The sequence below is a fragment of the Phocoena phocoena genome, chromosome 21 (assembly GCF_963924675.1).
Source record: "Phocoena phocoena chromosome 21, mPhoPho1.1, whole genome shotgun sequence".
Lineage (NCBI taxonomy): Eukaryota > Metazoa > Chordata > Mammalia > Artiodactyla > Phocoenidae > Phocoena > Phocoena phocoena.
Window position 1 is genome coordinate 19,434,329 of NC_089239.1, and position 19,720 is coordinate 19,454,048.

At 35.7% G+C, this 19,720-nt stretch overlaps 1 protein-coding gene across 1 annotated transcript in view; it reads left to right on the plus strand.

Moving 5' to 3' along the window:
* LOC136141717 (pericentriolar material 1 protein-like) overlaps window positions 1-17,664 on the plus strand; it is a 28,590-nt gene extending 10,926 nt beyond the window's left edge. The window contains exons 7-17 of the mRNA XM_065899853.1: window positions 288-427; window positions 5,261-5,395; window positions 7,539-7,736; window positions 9,337-9,399; window positions 9,658-9,793; window positions 10,098-10,258; window positions 12,807-12,882; window positions 13,426-13,682; window positions 15,742-15,834; window positions 15,926-16,043; window positions 17,639-17,664. Of these exons, the coding sequence (XP_065755925.1) occupies window positions 288-427; window positions 5,261-5,395; window positions 7,539-7,736; window positions 9,337-9,399; window positions 9,658-9,793; window positions 10,098-10,258; window positions 12,807-12,882; window positions 13,426-13,682; window positions 15,742-15,834; window positions 15,926-16,043; window positions 17,639-17,664 (1,403 nt within the window). The remainder of the gene's footprint in view (window positions 1-287; window positions 428-5,260; window positions 5,396-7,538; window positions 7,737-9,336; window positions 9,400-9,657; window positions 9,794-10,097; window positions 10,259-12,806; window positions 12,883-13,425; window positions 13,683-15,741; window positions 15,835-15,925; window positions 16,044-17,638) is intronic.
* The last annotated feature ends 2,056 nt before the right edge of the window (window positions 17,665-19,720 follow it).

Sequence of the window (19,720 nt, forward strand, 5' to 3'; positions counted from 1 at the left end):
CCCAGCCGCTCCGCGGCATGTGGGATCTTCCCAGACCGGGGCAAGAACCCGCGTCCCCTGCATCGGCAGGCGGACTCTCAACCACTGCGCCACCAGGGAGGCCCTAATGGGGATTTTTTGGACCACTTTTCTTTTAATTATCAGGGGTACTAGAACTACATGGCTGTTCCATTATGTTATTTTAGCATAAAATCATCAGAGTTTAATATTCTTTAGAATTTTGCGTAAGTGTATACATATAACATCATAGACTTTATTTTGCTAATACAGCATTTTCTTTTTTAAAGTGGAAACTCCTATTATTGAAAATCATAGTTCACAGCAATCTGTAAGTGAAGTTTCTACCGTCCCATGTCCTAGAATTGATACACAGCAACTGGACCGGCAAATTAAAGCAATTATGAAAGAAGTCATTCCCTTTTTGAAGGTAAGCAATTAATTTTTAAAAATAAATATACTGTTCTTTATTTTTAAAATTCATACCAAAGACTCCATTGTAATAAATTAAGAAAATAGGTAAACAAAAGTGAAAACTAAAAATCACTCATAATTTTGTCACCCAGAGATAGCTCCTGTCAACATTTTGTCAACCTTTCTGTAATATTTTGTCCATATATTTGTGCATTCTTCTTTTTACAGATATTAATAATACAAACATCTTTCTGAATTGCTGTTTTCTACAACGTAGTTTTTAATGGTTACACACTGTTGATTCATTATTCATTCAAGAATATTTGTAAGATGCCTACTTTGTCCACAAAACCTGGCATATAGTAGTGAACAAGTCAAGACCTTTGCTAACATGGAGCTTACATGCTAAGATGAGAATATGGATTAAAAAAGTAAATATAAAACATATAAGTAGATATATATCAGGTAGTCATACATGCCATGCAGAGAATTAAAATATGGTGATGTGATGGTGTCTATTTTTGACTGGATGATCAGGGAAGGCTAAATTTTAAAGAGGGAACGTTTAAACAGGGGTTTGCGTAAGGAGCCAGCTTAAGGCAAGATCCTGCCAGAGAGAGGAAGGCCTTAAATTAGAAGCTAGCTTGGCATGTTAAGGAACCGGATGAAGGATCATGTGGCTGTAGGAAATTTGTGTGAGGTGATGTTGGAGAAGGGGGAAGGGCCAGTTACATAGAACATCATAGGTATGGTTAGGAGTTTGGATTTTGTTCGAAGTTCGAAGGGAAACTCCTAGAAGATTTTAAGTAAGAGAGAAACAAAGTCTGGTTTGTTTGTGGAGAATTAAATATAGGGCTCAGAAGAACAATGAGACAGGTGAGAAATGTTAATGGCTTAGACAAGGGTGTGGCACTAAAGATGGGGAGAAGTAGACAGTTGGGATGTATTTTGGAAATCCGGTCCTACTATCAGTAGGTAGGGTCACCTAAAGCCCAGCACTAGATAAGAGAAGGTGGCCTAGAACTGGGGCCCAGGATAAAAGTTGTGCAAAAGAGGAAGAGCCAGAGTTGACTAAGTAGGACTGCCAGCAGTGAGCTATGTTGATTGCAACTGTGTGGGCTGAGTATTCATAGAACAGAATTTCCTGTTATTTTGTCAGTTCCTGTTGTTAAACATTTATGTTTATTCTGGTTTCTTTTTCACTATTATGAACAATACTTAAATGATTTAGCTAAATTTAAATACACATCCCATTTTTATTTCCTCAGAAATAATTCTTAGACATAGAATTTCGAGCTTTAAGGGTATGAATATTTTTAAGGCTTTGGGGCCTTATGTGCATTGTCCCTCAGAAAGGTTAACAATTTATATTCCTACTAACAGTGAGAATAGTAAGCAGTACCATTAATTTTGTTTAATGACAAAAGGGGAGAGAAAGAAGCGTGCAAGCCAGGCCTTCTTTCTGAGATGGCCCCTTTTACATTCTCATTTAAAGTGGAAATTTTAAAAATTAAAAATGAAAAGATGGTCTTTTCATTCAGATGTGGGAAACTCCAAAATATGTTGTCACTGGGCTCATTTCTTACAAGCTACTTGTACTTACCAATGTGTAGGATGTTGACAACAGAAAGTTGTTTCCATATAGTTACATTTCTTCCCTTGGTGGAAGTAATTGCTTTCTTTGGAATATTTTTTTTTTCTTTGGAATATTTTAAGAGAAGAGAGATCCTTGAAAAGGCAGTTATAGAAACTGCTTTCTCTGAAGAGATGTGATAGCCAAGAGGAGAGAGAGGATCCATCTGTCTATGCCCAAATTATTCCATGTGAAAAGTGAAAAACTTAGCCTTTTCCTGGGCACCCACAGCAGCTCCAAATGGTTCTTTCTGTCTCTGCTTCCTCTTCTAATCTTTCAACTCTCCTGCTAGCGTTGCTAACACTTTTTAAAGCTTGGGCACTTGCTGATACTTCTACCTGGAATGCTCTTCCTTCACATACCTGCATGGCTTTTTCCTTTGAACCCTCAGGGCTTTAATCAAATGTTACTTATTGGGTGAGCAGATCTGCCCTACTCCTTATTGCTTTTCTTTATCTTCATAGTGCTTGTCACCTTATAACCTATTTAATATTTGCTTATTTATTTTGTCTGACTCTCTTGTTACATGTAAGCTCCATGAAGTAATGGAAGATTTACATCAGAGATGTTAAACTGTTTTGGTTACTGTCTTACCAGTGCCAAGTATAGTACATGCAGGTAGTAGGTACTCAGTAAATAATTAATTAGTAAGTGAATGGAGCCACCAAACCTTGACTTTGATTTTCAGACTGAACAAGTGTAGTTTGAAATATAGTTTGAAAACAGTTGGCCTGTAGAATCCAGATCAGATTCAGCATTGCTTATAAAACTTTTATAGCCTGGTCCCAGCCTCATAACTGTTCCTTCCCACATACCTTGTATCCTACTTGACATTGTTCAAAAAGGCACCTTGCCCATGTTACTTCCTTTGCCTCGAATGCCCTTCACCCTTCCTCTGGCAGTCACACCCTTGAGGACCCAGCTGAAGTATGTTAGTACTTGCAGGCAGGATTTCTCCTTCTTGTAACTGCTTCTGGGATACTTGGTACATATGACAAAGTATCACAATTTTTTTGCCTGTATCTCCCCACTAGAATAATGTCTTTCTTGATTTCTTAGTATTTTCACTCAAGAAGGACTTCAGAGACTAGATGAAGGGAATCTGAGGAGATAAGACAAATAACTCAGTTTCATCTGTTACTCCTGTGCATTTATTAAAATATGTATTCACCCCCTCATATATTTATATTCCTATAAATTATAAGAATATGTATATATTCTTATAGATAGATAGGTAGATATTCATTTAAGAGTTTGAAACCATTCCCTAAAATAAATTGACAAACTGTTCAGGTTATTGCTTGCTTCTATCTTAGGCATAGATAACAAAGCATTACCTTTTTTCTTTTAGGTTTTTGTTTTATTGTAATTCAATAAATACTTTTAAACATGGGTTTTTGGTTAAATTAGGTATATTGGTAGTGATATTTATTTGATATGTAAGTGTTAAAAAAATATAAATGATTTAGCTTTATGTGTAGGGAATGCGACCATCTCAGGAAATTTTATTGCATTTACAATTTCGTGTCTGATTAAGTTATATCCTTTCATAAGGATCCCCTACTAAATTTAGCATTTCAGACAATTTCTGAGGCCAACAAAATGAGTAGGACTAATGGTCTGATTTTAACTACTTTATGATGTCTCATTTCACTTCAAATCTTGACTTTTTGGGTAAGATTATAGAACTTCGTTAGTGTCAGCCTTACACCCAGTCACCTAAGCTAGACTTACTAACTTTCTCTTACCCTCTATCACCTGTGAGTCAAAAATTGATGTTTGAAAAAATTGATTTTGCCCCTGAGAGCAGTTAGTTTTACTTCCTTCTCTCCAATAGCATAACATTAATTCATATCTTTGAAGTCGAGAGATTTCACCACTGCATATGGTTTAGTTTCCCAGCTTTATCTCTCACTGCTCTCCATCTAGATAAATACTCATTTCAAACTACTCAACATTTCCTATACCTGCCATTTCTTTTTCATATATCAGCCCTTTGTGCAACTAGTCATCATTGAAAATATAAAATGCTGTCACTCTTTTCTGCCTGACTGACCTTTCTTCAGAGCTCTGATATGCTACCACAGCTCCTTAGGGCACCTAGTGTGTGCTTCTTTCATGATCCTTATTTATTCAGCAAGTAATGAGTATCTCCTGTGAGCTAGCAACTGTGCTAGGTGATGAGTAAGAAACAGTCCCTGCAGTTTAAAAGTATCACCTACTGGACAGTGCATAGCTTGTAGTGATTGATGTGCTCATGATCCGACTCCTCCACTGGTATTTGATTCCTTGAAGACAGGGACTGTTGTCTTTTTTTTTAATTGCCTGCCTTGACACATGAATTTTTTAAAAATGAGCTTCAATCCTTAGATTTAAGGGATCTTAGATATCATCTAGTTTGGCCACCTTTGGCCACACATTTAATGGAAGGGAAAAAAACTCCACAAACTTAACCTGAGTCAAGGTTAGAGGACCTGCCCAAATGAGTTTAGTGGCAGAAAGAGGATCAGAACCTTGAGGTTACTTGATAAGGATGTTTTATGGACTCACCTCAGAAAGTTAACTCTGGTTTGGATTATTATGTAGATTGCACATGCTTCTAAAGGAAGATTAAGGTGATGAAGAGAGTTGCCCAAAGGGGCTTGTTAAGAAAGGACAGTAGTTCTCGACTGGCTGTGATTTTGACCGTAATAACATTTTGTGATGTCTGGGTATGTTTTTTAGTTGTCAGAACTTGGGAGAGTGGAGGGTGCCATTAGCTTCTAGTGGGTAGAGGCCAGAGGGCTGCTAAATATCCTACAATGCACAGGATGTCAGCAATGCCAAGGCTTAGAAGAGTTAGAAGATAACACAGAGGAAGTTGGGTGGAAGGTGAAGTGTGGTTGTGAGAGTAGTTGAAATGAACTGAGCTGCAAATAGGAGTACGGGCAATATGGAAACCATGGCATGAGTAGTTCCTTAAAGTACAGAAAGGAAGTGATGGAAAATGTTGAATCAGCCAGTTTCTTTTACTGGCTATTATCTGCTATAGTGAATCAAAATTTGCAAACCTTTTAATGTTTGTACGGGGGAGGTTGGCTATTCTTATGAACGAAGTTTCTAAGTGTGCATCTAAAAGCTGAAGAGCTTATGCAAAAAAAATTACAATTTCATTATGTGGATTAATATTTTTTAAGCAAGATAAGTTATATCCTAACCAACTAGGACTTTTCTCAGGAGCACATGGATGAAGTATGCTCTTCTCAACTTCTAACCTCAGTAAGACGCATGGTTTTGACTCTTACCCAGCAAAACGATGAGAGCAAAGAGTTTGTAAAGTTCTTTCATAAACAACTTGGAAGTATATTACAGGTAAGAGTTTGTACTTGTATGACTTCAATAAGTACCATGCGGTTAGGATTTTTTTTTTCTGCCATTTTCTGGCATTACACAGTTGATTCAAGTATTCAAGTAGATATTCATTCTAGCATCCATTTGGGATGACATTTTAATACTTCTTAGGTTATTGCTTACTTAGTTAAAAAAAGTTGGATTAGGGCCTGTGTCTTCATTTAACTTTATCATCTCTAAGGCCTGTCCCAACTCTAATAAAATTTTGTTTTGATTTTTCTTCTGCCCAGTAAGAGCATTTCAAGTTTGAATTGTTTAAAAAGTATTCCATGATATTTTCTAAAATAATTTTTTTTACCAATCTGGGAAATTGTAGAAGCCGGAAGCTAGCTTTTGATTGTAGAGACTTCTTAGGCTGTAACAGTAACTTTAAATTATGTGACGGTTAGTGGTTTGTAACTGGGGGCAATTTTGCCTCCCGGGAGACATTTAGCAGTGTCCTCAGACCAACAGGCAGGGAGGGGCTGGTAGTAGCACCTTGTGGAATGTTAACAGTGCCAAGGATGAGAACCTCTGTGTTAATGAGTAGGGATACCATAATTACTCCATATAATAAACATCTTGACAGTTAAATTCACCAGTATGTTTCCCCATTGAAATAGTTCAGTGATGTGTATTATTGCTCCAAACTAGAAAATATGTTTTTCTTTTCATCTGTATTACAGAATTTTCCTGTAAAATTTTTCCTTGCTTCCTATTCTGTGTTTAATTTAAATTTGTTTTAGAGATAGTATTTTCACTTTGTCCATCATATTTTTAAAAACCCTAGGTTGATGTGCTTTTCCATCACTATAATTTTTCATTTTGTTTTTAATAAGACTGAAGTATAAATTTCAGGAAATCTATAATAATCTATATAAATCTATATAATCTATATAAATCTATAGTAATAGATCCTAAAGTGTCCTGGTTCTATTTAATCTAATTGTACTAACACATAAGGAATGTAAGACATCTGTGGTGTTATGCTTTGTTTAAAAATGTTTAGGATAATTTTTAGGTAAATGTATTTTTATAAATCTAACTAGGTAACTTTTTCCTACAGAAAGAAAAAACTCCATTTTAGAGTCAGGTTGAAAGAGAAACTGTTGATACCTTAAACGTTTTTGTTAATCAGGATCCATGTAGCCCTTCCTCAGTTTTGTCTACTGTTATAATTGTGGGAAGATTCCATATATTAATTTGCACGTAAGGTTTTTTTTTCCTAAGTCTAAGAAAATCTGACTGCTTTTCTTCATATTCCTAATTTTTTTCACAAGGAGACCTACATGAAGAATAAAAGTTAGTTTACATTAAATCTTGCCCAGAGTTGAAAATTCTTCTTGAGGCAGAGATTAAATTACTGTCTTCTACTTTTTCTCTTACAAAACCTATTCAGTGAATTTTTTTTCATGAAGGACCCAGGGTTTGTACTTCTCTCCATCACTGTGCTAGATAAGGTAGTTTTTTGGGAGGGAGGGGGCACTGAGCATTATAGTTGTTTGCCTGTTTTCTAAATAGCATAGTCCATATTTTTAGGAAGAAAGAAAAATAAAAGTGGTTTTGTAAAAACTGTGTAGAATATAGCAGACTTGTTCATTTGATGATGCTATATTTCAACTTAAATAGAACTAAAGTTTGCTTTTAGACTGATTTTGAAGAGAAAATTTAAATTAGAATGATTGGCTGCCTTACATAAAGGGGAAAACTTGAAAAGTATTCTAATGGTATTTTCTTCTCTCATGGCACTTCAGCTTTTCACTGTGGTTTATATGTATATCCTCTGGTACTGTGTGGGACCTCTTTTGAGATTAGGAATCCCTTATCTTATATATTTGTGGCTGGCAGTTATATTACATAGGGACTAAAGCTATGGTTGACCATATGTTCTTTTGTATACTCTGTAAGCAGAACTAGCAAGATTCCCACTTAGCCATGTTTTTTGTAATATTAATATATCTTTTCTTAGCCTTAGTCATTAGTTTTAAGTTTTTCAATACTAAAAAGTAATAATATTGTTTTTTCATTGGTGAGTATTATAATTTAAACTTAATTGTTTGTATTGCTTTACCCACAGTTGAAGTTTACTGTAATCTTTAAAGCTATTTGGTTTATCTTTGAACAGGATTCACTGGCAAAATTTGCTGGCAGAAAACTGAAAGATTGTGGAGAAGATCTTCTTGTAGAGATATCTGAAGTGTTATTTAATGAATTGGCTTTCTTTAAACTCATGCAAGATTTGGATAATAATAGTATAACTGTTAAACAGAGATGCAAAAGGAAAATTGAAGCAGCTGGAGTGATACAGTCTTACGCAAAAGAGGTAAATTACATGCATTTTGATTTTAGGAGTAGTTATAATTAACATATAAATATAGTTCTTGATCATTATGAGTAATTAAAATCATACTTGACCTCAGCAAAAGTAGTTTTTTAGTAATATGAGTTAATCAGGAATGCAGGCAGGAACGGGAGGCCGGAATTATCAGATAGCCACTTCACGTTATTGCCACTTACACAGGTTTCCAGAAGAGAGAGGAGGGCTGGGATCTGGCCCTTGCCCAGCTGCCTGCAGTGGTTATTGCCAATCCCAGTAGATGCCCCAGGAGTATTTATCACCGCAGCCAACACTTACGCTTGTTATTAGTTAGGACTTTGGTTGTATATCCCTGTAGCTGCTTATACCCTGTTAAATTAGTCTTGATCACATATATAATTAGATGTTTTTTTCCCCTCAACTTAAGGCATACCAGGAGGTTTTTCCCTAGACAAACAGGGAAATCTTTTCTTGACTCTAATCATGAGAGGGAAAGCAGGTCAAGACCCAAAACAGAAACAGATAACCCTTCTTCCTGAAACCTAAAGTGGGTAAAGTCAAGCCATCTTTTTCACACTTTTCATAATGTTTTTATTGTAGACATAGATAAGTTTCACATCATTTCAGTCATTGCTTAGAGCTTGAAAAAAATAAAAGAGGATGATACTATAAAAAAATGATAGGAAGGGTTGCTTTAGATGGCGGAATCACGAGGCTCCTTCAGGGGCTGAAAAGTGAGGTAAGCCATGGAGGGACAAGAGGAGTTTATAATGATGAAAGGGAAGAGCATTCCAGGCAGAGAGAACTGTTAAGTGTAAAGAAAGACTCTTAAGGCAGGATTGAGTGTTTTGGAGAACAGAGAGAAGGCTAGGGAGGCAGGAACACTTGAAATGAGATGAGCATGTAGGAGATGAGGTACACAGAAGTAGGTAGGACCAAGTTATGGAACCTTAGAAACGGTGGTAGGGACCTTATATTTTATTTTGTTGTAAACATGATGGAAACTCATGGGAAAGTTTGGAATAGAGGAGTGACATAATCTCAGTTTAAGATTTGTCTGGATATGATACTGATTAGGACTTGTAGAAGAGTAGAGATGGAAGCAGAGAGACCAGTTGTAAGGCTGTTTGCAGTGGTCCAGGTAAGAAATTATGTGTCTTATCTTTGAGTGTGTAACAACAGATACCTTTGGATGATTGAGTCAATAACGCATTCTGATAGTTTCAGTGTGGATAATAAAAGTAAAGTACAGGCTGGTTCCTAGTTTTCTGGCTTGTGCATTTGGGTGGATGAAGGGCCATTTACTGAGATTGGGAAGACTGAAGGAAGATGGGGTTTTGGAAGGAAAGGAATCAAAATTTTTGTTTTGGATTTAGTAAGTTCTTGATATTTCTTACACATCCAAGGAGATGTCCGGTAGACAGTGTTGCTTTTTGTTTTGTTCGTTTAAAAGATGTAAATGAAAGAGTTGAATTTACATTTCTAAGAAAACACTCAACTCTTTGGATGATGGTTAAAAAGTGCAGCATTTGTTAAGGTTTACTGAGTACTTAAGTGTAATGATGAATGGTTACCCCTAAGTTCTGCTTAATTGATTTGCTTATAGGCCAAAAGGATTCTTGAAGGAGATCATGGCTCACCTGCTGGAGAAATTGATGATGAAGACAAAGTATGTGCTAATAATTCTTTTGAAACAAAAGATTAAATAACTTAAGTAGCTTTTACCTTAATGTTTGAGAGCAAAGTATATCATAAAATATCCTTTCTTCTGACAAACTTTTATTTTCTTTTAAAAACAACTAAATTTAAAATGATTCTTTATATTTTTATTAGATAATAACTATTATTAATTTTTATAATAGACGTACTATATACCTTTGAAAAATGTACTTTAAGGAATTAATTACTCAAATTTATTTGTGGCTAGGATAAGGATGAGACTGAAACAGTTAAACAGAGTCAAACATCTGAGGTTTATGATGGTGACGGTCCCAAAAATGTGAGCTCTGATGTCTCTGATCAAGAGGAAGATGAAGAAAGTGAAGAATGTCCAGTGTCTATTAGTAAGTCTGAAGGCTCTAGACTAGGTTTATACATTAGTTCTTTATAGATTGCTTATTGAAACAGTTTGGTGGAGTGGAATGTTTATAGAATTAGGTGTCAAACAACTCTGAATTTGAATTTCCGTGTGACCCTGACTAAATTACCTGTCCTTTCTACACCACAGTTTTCTAGTACTTACTGTTTTGAAGATTTCAGATACTATATGTAAAGCACTTGAGCAATGCAGGAATGCAATAAATGGTAGCTATTATTAAGATTTAAGTGCTGAGGTTTTACTAAAAATTGTGTTATTAATCAACTTAGATTTGTCCAAAGCTGAAACTCAGGCTTTGACTAATTATGGAAGTGGAGAAGATGAGAATGAAGATGAAGAAATAGAAGAATTTGAAGAGGGACCTGTAGATGTCCAGACTTCACTGCAGGCTAACACTGAAACTACAGAAGAAAATGAACATGACGATCAGGTATTCCAGTGCAGACTAACACGCCCTTCGCCAGTCTTACTGTAACTACTAAAAAGCTGATTCTTTTTACAGATGTTAAAATTTACAACTTCACCATTCTCATTTTCATGAATACAAACTACTTGAATATTCTTACTGAAATCCTAAACACTATTATTATTTTTGTATTTAGCAATGTTTACATTTAAAGCACTTCAAAAAAATGTTATTTTGATAACAAGTCCTAAAAAACTATGTGATTACTTCAGAAGATCTGGATTTTTAAGTTTTATTTTTTCTAGTTATACGTGGAAGTGGTATGTAACAAAATAAAATCATTCCCTTTTCTACCTTCACCTCATCCTGCCCCAGAGGCAAAATTTTTTATGATTTCTTATGCTGTTTACCTCCTTACATCTGAATAATATGTGTGTGCATTTATTCATTTATGTATTAGGCATCACCTACTGACTTCTCTTATAGCAGGTGAAGATTTTTAGGTCACTTACGGCTCCTCATTTAATTATATTAATCCTGTCCACCTCATTTAATTATACCTTTTGGTTAAATCTGTATTTAACCAAATATTTAGATTTAACCAAACTATGTAAATATTACTGACTGTTGAGCTAAGCAAATATTATTTATTGCTAAGTCTTATACATTTTTTCATCTGAATTTAATAATTGTCTCAATATTTTTATTTACTCTCTTTTCTTTCATCACAAACCCAAGTCTTTGCTATGCCCATCAATAGTTTTATAAACCTCTCAGTAGAATTTTCAACATGAATCAATTAGTCAGTTTTGTCCTTCCTGGAGCATTTTCCTTTCCTGCTCCATTCTGGGTTTGGCTCTTCTTTTAGACCTTTAAATAGTTACCAGCCTGGGAATGCCCTTTGTTGTTCTCTATTAGATCTCAGTTTCTGGAATCAAATCTTGCCTTTCTCTTCCTTGGTTTATTACCTCATTTTGGTGGAGCACATCTTCCAGTAGCTCTCTAAGAGAGAGTGCAAAGAATATTTTGAGACTTTATATTGTCTAAGAAAACTTAATGCTTCAGTGTTGAAAATCATTTTCCCTCAGGTCTTTGAAGGCACTGTCCTTGTCTTCTAGTTTTCAGTGTTGCCAATGCCTTTCTTTATTCTGATTCTTTGTATATATCTTTTTTTCTTTCTAGCTCTAGAAGCTTTCCCTCCATCCCCCCACCAGAGTTCTGAAACTTTACAGTGATATACATCGTTGCAGGTCTTTTTTCATTCACTACACTAGGTACTCAGTTGTCTTTTCAATATAGCATGTTCTTTAGGTTTGGTCAATTTTCTTTTATTTCCTTTATTTCTTCCTTACCATTTTCTCTTCTTTTCTTCTGGAATAAATGTTATCAAATGTTATTAGCTCTCATGGGTTGATCTAATTTTTTCCTCTCTTTTATTGTCTCATTGCTCTTTCTCTTTTACTTTTTGGGAGATTTCTTTGACCTTAATACCTATGTGAAATTATTTTTGTTTCAACTGTTATATTTTTAATTTCTAAGTACTTTTTTCCTGATTGTTACTTTTTTATAGCACCCTATTACTTCATCGAAGCAATATTTTCTCTTACCCACCTAGAGGCTTTCTTTAAATATCCACTGTACCTTTGGTGCTCATATTAAAGAATAATACATCAAAAAGCCAGTTGGGGTTCTTTTGGGCTTCACCATAGGGTAGCCGAGTGTATAGCTTTTTGACAGAAAATCGCAAATGTTAATTCCTATTGGTCTTTTCTCTGGGTTGGTTTAGTTTCTCCAAAGTAGGGAGGGTCCTCCAGTCTCCTTCTGCCTCCTTGGCTGTTGGTGTTCTGCAGTTAGGTGTAGGATTAGGGCTGAGGGTCCCACCTCTATACAGACTTGCACTAGATCTTTCTGTTTCAGTGTGACACTTTATCCTGTCTTCACTTGTGCTTTCTGCAGCCTACCCCTTTCCTGGTGGCCCCTGGTCTGAGGCTCACTAGTTCATTTTCTCCAAAACATAATCTCGCATTTTCTGTTGAGCCTGGGAGAGGGAATCTAAACGTCCACATATTTCTTAAACAGCTTCAAACAACCACCAGCACCGTCCCCTTGTCACCAGCTCCCACCCCACTACTGTACTCCTTCCTTCCTAGAATCTGGTACACCCAGTTATGAGGTGAGTCTTCAGTTTTCTGTCCTCCTGCAGAAGGCACTTAGCTCTGTTCATCTTTTTCTCCTCCTCGTCATTTCCTCTTCCTTTCACTTAACATCTGCATATAAACAGGTGTCTTTTAGTTTCATTTAAGATAGAGTCTGGTCTGAAAAAAAACAATGAAAACTAGTGGAGTCCATAACATTCAGTTCCTTGTGTTACTGTAAGGCTAAGAAGAGGAGCCCTTGTACTGAGCTGCCTTGGAACTGCAGCTACCGCCTCCTCCCTGAAACACTTTTAGGAGGTGTTTTAAAATTCCCCTGTCTGAGGTCTCAGGGTGGACATACCACACTTACCAAGCATCTCCTGTATAGTGACCATATATTTAGGCCCTACTATTAAGACATCACTTTTTCCTTCCAGGTTCCACAGCATGATTTTGAAAAATCAGCGGAAAGCAAAAATGTCCCATCAGAACAAGAACCCACTACTAGTAAAGGTAAGAAATCTAAATAAGTTTCAATGTTAAGATTATCTGAAGTGCCCTTTATGTGCTTAAAAACAAAAAAATCTAAATTCTTTGAACTTCCATTAGAAGTTCAAAGGTGTTTTGGACCTGATGTATGTCTTTTTTTCCTCCATAAATCCTTTGTAGAAAACACGAGGGCTTTGTTTCTGCAAACAGCTGTTAAAGAATAGTTGACAAATATTTAAACACAGAAAACAATTTTGTAAGGAAGGTATCTTTAGATACCAATGTGGGGGATTTTTAAAATATACCCATTCCTGGGCCTTACTCCTGAAAATCCTATTTCATTAGAAATTAGGTGCATTTCAGGTATCTAATATTTAAAACATCCCCAGATGAATCTGGTCAAATAAATTTGGGAACCATTGATAAGGATAATTTCTAGTTGCCTTTTCTTTTGGGTCTTAAATGTCTTGATTACTCTCATTTATACAGTTCAGTCTTTATTTGGTATAATTGTAAATTTAATGACAGTTGTATTACACTAATGTTAAGACTTTCTTTTGATGACAGATGACCAAGATAGCACTCCTGTGAAGCCCTGTTACCTCAATATCTTGGAAAATGAGCAACCTTTAAACAGCACTGTCCAAAAGGACGCTCTTACTACCATCGATTCATCTAATCAGCCTAACGCTTTGCCTTTACCTTTAACTGAAATTGAAACCTTGGTGCCTAGAGTCAAAGAAGTTAAATCCGCCCAGGAAACTCCTGAAAGCTCTTTGGCTGGAAGTCCTGATACTGAATCTCCAGTGTTAGTGAATGACTATGTATGTATCATTTGCATTTCATTTCTGTGCATATTTTTTCATTTTCAGGTTAACATTTCTAGTATATAAACACAACTCTGCTTTGTGTTTAGGTTTAGAAACTGTCGGAACATTTTTATTTCTTACTCAGATTTATTTTAAACTTGAACAGAAGAGTGATAGTGAATTAAGATGACCATCTCAAAACCTAAAATTCCACTTTTCATAGTTTTGAGAAGCAAAGAGATGAGTTTTATATGGAAACCTTGAGGGAGTTCAAGTTCAGATCTAAAGGGGTAGTGATATGTGAATCATCTCTTACGCCATCCACGCTTGACTTCTCAACAGTTTGAAATACTTCATAATCTTTGATAACCCTGAAAGTTTACATTTGGGATGGGAAATAAAGCAGTTTGACAGCACTAGAGTCCCTAGCTCTGTATAGGGAATGACAGAAAAGTAAGCTAGCAAATCTGCATTTATGATGTAAGTAGCTGAGTTTAGTTTTACTCTGGACGTTTGTTTCAATTTAATTTTATAGCAAATAGGTTTTTTTTTGGTGGATCCTTGGGCTGTATATGTTATATATACTTTACTTTCTCTTGTCAGTAAAAATGAAGGGATTTGTAATAATGTACCTTTAGGTCTAAAGAATGTGTTTCACATATTTTTTAATTAACATCAGTTTTCTGCCCAAAGATATACTTATGATTTCACAGCTTCTCAGCAAGGGGGCTTATAATACTTCAAAACATTAGTAGAAAGAGTACTCTCTTAATTGTTTTATTTGCTTCACTACCTGTAAAATTTTGCATTTAAAACTGTGAAAGTTACTAGATTTGTTCTTGTTATCATTTGATGAGTGCATAGAATTACTGTAGGAGGCATTCAATCAAAATTAACTTGAAATTAGATCTTAGAGGGTCTTGAATTTGAGTTTTAGGCAGGGAACACTACTGAAGTCTTTGTGCAAGAAAGTGAAATGGTCAAAGTCACTGCTTTTGAAGATGAATCCAATGACTATGTAAGAAGTGTTGTCAAGGAAGCTGTGTTAGGAGCCTCCATTATCATATAAATACAAAATGAGCTGAATAGAGAGACAGGGGTGAGAAATGTTTCAAGAAAAAGAAAAACCTAAGGTTTCTACTGGGTAATTGGTAGAATGATGATACTATTAAAAATCAAAGAACTAGGAGAATAAAAGACTTCAGTTTTCAGGAAAATAGTGTGAGGTGTTTTTTAGTAACTTTTGTGAGTTACTAAGTTCATACCTCATCTTTCTGTTTGAACCTCTGGAGTTGATACTGAAAGTCTGTAGGGGCTTCACTGGTGGCACAGTGGTTAAGAATCCGCCTGCCCATGCAGGGTACACGGGTTCGAGCCCTGGTCTGGGAAGATCCCACAGGCTGCGGAGCAACTAAGCCCATGTGCCACAACTACTGAGCCTGTGCTCTAGAACCCGTGAGCCACAACTACTGAGCCCATGCACCTAGAGCCCATGCTCTGCAACAAGAGAAGCCACCATAATGAGAAGCCTGCACACCGCAACAAAGAGTAGCCCCCACTCGCCGCAACTAGAGAAAACCTGCACGCAGCAATGAAGACCCAACACAGCCAGAAAGAGAGAGAGGGAGAGGGACAGGAAGAGGGAGAGAAAGAAAAAAGGAAGGAAGGAAGGAAGGAAGACAGACTGTAAATGTTTACTTATATTCTGCTGGATACAGTTCTCATGCATTCTATAAACATATCAAGTAATAAGAGTAGTTCTAATTATTTTAGCCCTCAGTATTACTATTACTATTTTTTCCTCTAACCTGTGTGAACTGGCTCTTTGTTTTATAAAATGGGGACAGAAAAGCTTGACTGTGTGCCCATAGTTGCAAGTGTGTAGCCCTTCCCGTGAACTCTAGATTTCTGTTCTATTCACTGAGCTGAATATAGAAGAAAAGCAAATATGATAGAATTACTGACATATATACACATGTAAGAATCCACTTTATCTCCTGGCATGGATTACTTTGGTTTAGATCCAGAGATAGAGTGGATTGCCGTCATTAAATATAATTTGTTAATCTTATAGGAAGCAGAATCTGGTAACATAAGTCAAAAATCTGATGAAGAAGACTTTGTGAAAGTTGAAGATTTACCACTTAAACTGACAATATATTCAGAGGTATTTTGCTCTCTTTAATTAAAGTTGTCCTTATATAACAAATATTGTTAAGGTGAAAAATGATTTTGTATTTTTAATTTTCATTCTAAAGGCAGATCTAAGGAAGAAAATGGTAGAAGAAGAACAGAAAAACCATTTATCTGGTGAAATATTACGTGAAATGCAGACTGAAGAACTAGCTGGGAATTCTCAGACACTAAAAGAACCTGGTAAGAGTTATTATTTTAAACCATATCATATTGAAAAGCTACTGAATCTTGATACTGTCATTTTGTTTTGTTTTTTAAATGTGCTACTAGTACCTGGAATATCTAAGATAAACATTAGAAAGGAAGCGTAGTTCTATAAAAATTTGTTCAGCTGCCCAATTTATAAAATAGTATTATCAGATAATTTTTTTCTGTTTTTAGGGGTTTTTTGGGTTTTTTTTGCGGTACGTGGGCCTCTCACTGTTGTGGCCTCTCCCGCCGCGGAGCACAGGCTCCGGACACGCAGGCTCAGCGGCCATGGCTCACGGGCCCAGCCGCTCCGCGGCATGTGGGATCTTCCCGGATCGGGGCACGAACCCGTGTCCCCTGCATCGGCAGGCGGACTCCCAACCACTGCGCCAACAGGGAAGCCCCTGTTTTTAGTTTTAACAAAGTAATATATGCACATGGCTTAAGAAAGAAAGGTATAAAGCAGTTAGTGATGATTGGCAAGAGCCCGTTTCTTTTAATTATTGGTTTTCAGTTCTTTTGGAGGAGACCCTCTAGATCTCTGAATACTATTCTTATAATTTTTCTTAATTTTAAAAATTAGATAATTTTCCTATCTCCCAAATGGAAAGTATTTAGACCTACCTCTTCTTCTTTCATTGTTTATATTATTTTTGGTTTTCCTGTTACCTTTGTTCTTATAAATATATACATTTTCTAGTTCCATCAACTTTGGTCATTACCCAGCTACTTGCTCCTCCCCTTTTCCTTCTGCCTTCTCTGTTCAGTTTTACTCATATTCTTACGTTATTAACATTATTAAAGTAAACACACTTACATTCTGTTTTTGTAACTATAATAATTGAATCTTCTATAATTTCCTGAAGATGATTCTATATAAATATGGTTTGTTGCAGAGCCAAGTTATAGTCCCAGATTTCCTTCTTTATGGGTCTAATAGCACAACCCAAGGGCCACTCGGAGGAGCACATTTCTTGCATCAAGGTCAAAGATTTTCTTTTTGTTCATCAATTCATCAGCTGATTAAACTCATATAAGATTTTTTGTTTTTTTTTAAGAAATAGGGTGAAGAGAAGTGCAAACCAAATGTCAAACCTTCAGTTAATTCCTCACTCTTCAGCCCATTTCTGCCTGTTAGGACTCAGTTGGTACCCTCTGCACTGCCGCCTGTCCTAGTGTGTCTAGGCTGCAGCTTCCTCCCCTCTTCTCTGTGCCTCCATCTCCTTTGAGCATCCTGGGAACTTGTTGTGGTTCGCCATCCTCTGTTCTCTCACAGCCACTCTTCTTCTGTTCTGGGTTTATTCATTTTTATACTTCTTTTCTTTTTTTTTCTAGTGGGGCTTTCTTTTGGAGAGAGAGGAAGTATCTGCTTAGTCTGCCGTCTTAAAATGGAAACCCTTACCTGTGCCTTTTAAACTCTTGCTGTGTGTTATCAGGGAATTATTGTAGCAAACTAAGTTTCTTTTGTAATAACTTTATATTAGAAATGAAAGTTTTAATGGAAGAGAGCAGTATTAAACTAAATTCTATAAGGTCTTAACTTAGTAAGTAATTTATAAGGCATTAACTGTGATTCTGTTTTTCAGAAACAGTGGGAGCCCAAAGTACATGAGATGTCTTCAGAGGCTCATCTAACTCTCTCTTTACATAGTCAATGCATATATGGAAATGGCACTAAATAAACATCTGTTTTGATCTGTAAAAAATGTAAATTAGTTTGACACTGCATTTTTGGTAGGTGTGCTAATTTCTGCCCATGGCAGTTTAAAACATCAAAAACTGAATTCTGGACAGATTCAAGCCTTGATACACTGTGGGGTTTTTTTCTTTTTCTTTCTGTCATTTTTTTTGGTCTTGATTTTTTTTCCCCATTGTGATGTTTGGTAACGTTAAATTTAAAATGTAGTTTTAAATAAAGTTTGGACTTAACCTGTAAACTATCTTTTTTGGAAATTATGTTGAATTCTATACAGCAAGTCACTGTTCTGTATAATTAGGCTATTCAAAGAGCAATGGTCAAGAGTTAGAGAAATATACTATTTATTGTAAAGCCCAGCCTTTAGGCCAGGCTTCCAAATAATGCCAGTGTTGCTGCTATTGGGTCTCATGTTCTTTTAGATACTTGCATGTCTTATTCCTGTGCAAGAATAGGGCAGGTTATAAAGGTTTCCAGGTTATTGTAGAATATATATTAATATTCTATTCAAATTGGATGATAAGTTTAGAATACTTGTCCTTAGTACGTAGAACTTACATAATTATCTATTAGATAAATATTTTCTAGAATTTCAATTCATATCTGTGTTGCCTCAGTCTAAAAGTAAAAAAAAAAAAGTTTTCTATAATTAGTATTTCTGCACAGCCAAGTAAAGTAACATTGTGATTAATTTTAAAAGGAAAACCAAGATCTTTAAAGTAGAGATTAATAGAACTAAATTTATGTACCAGCACATTAAAGTTCTATATGCCTTCGGACAACCTTGCCTTTTGAGATGATAGTTTAGCCAAAGCATAGCAGTTGCTTCTGTATGCAGTGAGAGAGAAGCAGGTTCGCAGAGGAAGTTTTGAGTAACGAAAATCTACATGACCTCTTTGTCATGAAGTAAATCAGCTTCTAAAGGTGGTGTAGCTTTAGATCCCAAACTTGCCACATACCCAGTAAGGCTTCACATAGCCAGTTAACAATTAAGTCATCTTTACAGATTCCTTCTTGAATAAAATATGAAGAATTGTTCCAAATAGTCTTTTAAATTTGTCAACAATTAACTGAAGTATCCCATAAGAAAAGAATTTGGTTGGTATTCCTTTGAAATTCTTGCCTGATACCTCAGTGTAAAAGTCCAGTCAGGGAGTATTAAATGAGGATTTCCCTATGAGGGCATTGATTGTATTGCTCCATAACTTAAATTATGGGAGACATATATCTCCAACTTTCTGAATTAGTAAAACTTATTCAGAAAACTGTCATCCCAGAAACAGGAATTCTTATTCAATTGGCTTGACTTCAGGGAAACTGAAACATAAGTTACATTATATGTATACTTAAGTTCTGTATTTGTTTTCTAGACTCTGTACAGAAACTTCATTTTGATACTCAAGCCAAGCCTTACATATTAAGACTGTCTGTCTCTCTCTCTGCATGCATTTTAAAGATCGATACAGTGGAAGCGTTGTACTTATACCTTAGTTATTACTGTAGTATCTGTGAACCGTATCAAACTTGCTTATTTGACTTATGTTATAGCTGTTGTAATATGGTCTGTTTTTTTCTATTATAGTAGATAATTTAGTTTTAAAATACCTAGGACTTGAGAGCAGATAACTTGTTTAATATGTTTTTCCCTGGTAACTGTTGCTAAAGGGTTAGGCATTGAATATTACTGTTTGTCTTCATTTTTAAGTTAAAAATTTGGTTAGAGATAAAAGAGGAAGAAAAGGTCAAAATGAGTGAGAGAGAAACCTCGCAGGTTGAAATAATGCCTAAAAGAGTGAGCTCGCCAGACTGTGCAGCAGGTACTCTTTGTATTTTGTAACATTCACTTTGGGTAAATGCTTTTTCACTGTTAATAAATGTATATCCTGCATACAGCCCTGAATTGCATTTTCATTTAAATTGACATACTCATTTACGCTTTAGAATTTATTCCAGAATTGTGGCTTATTTGACT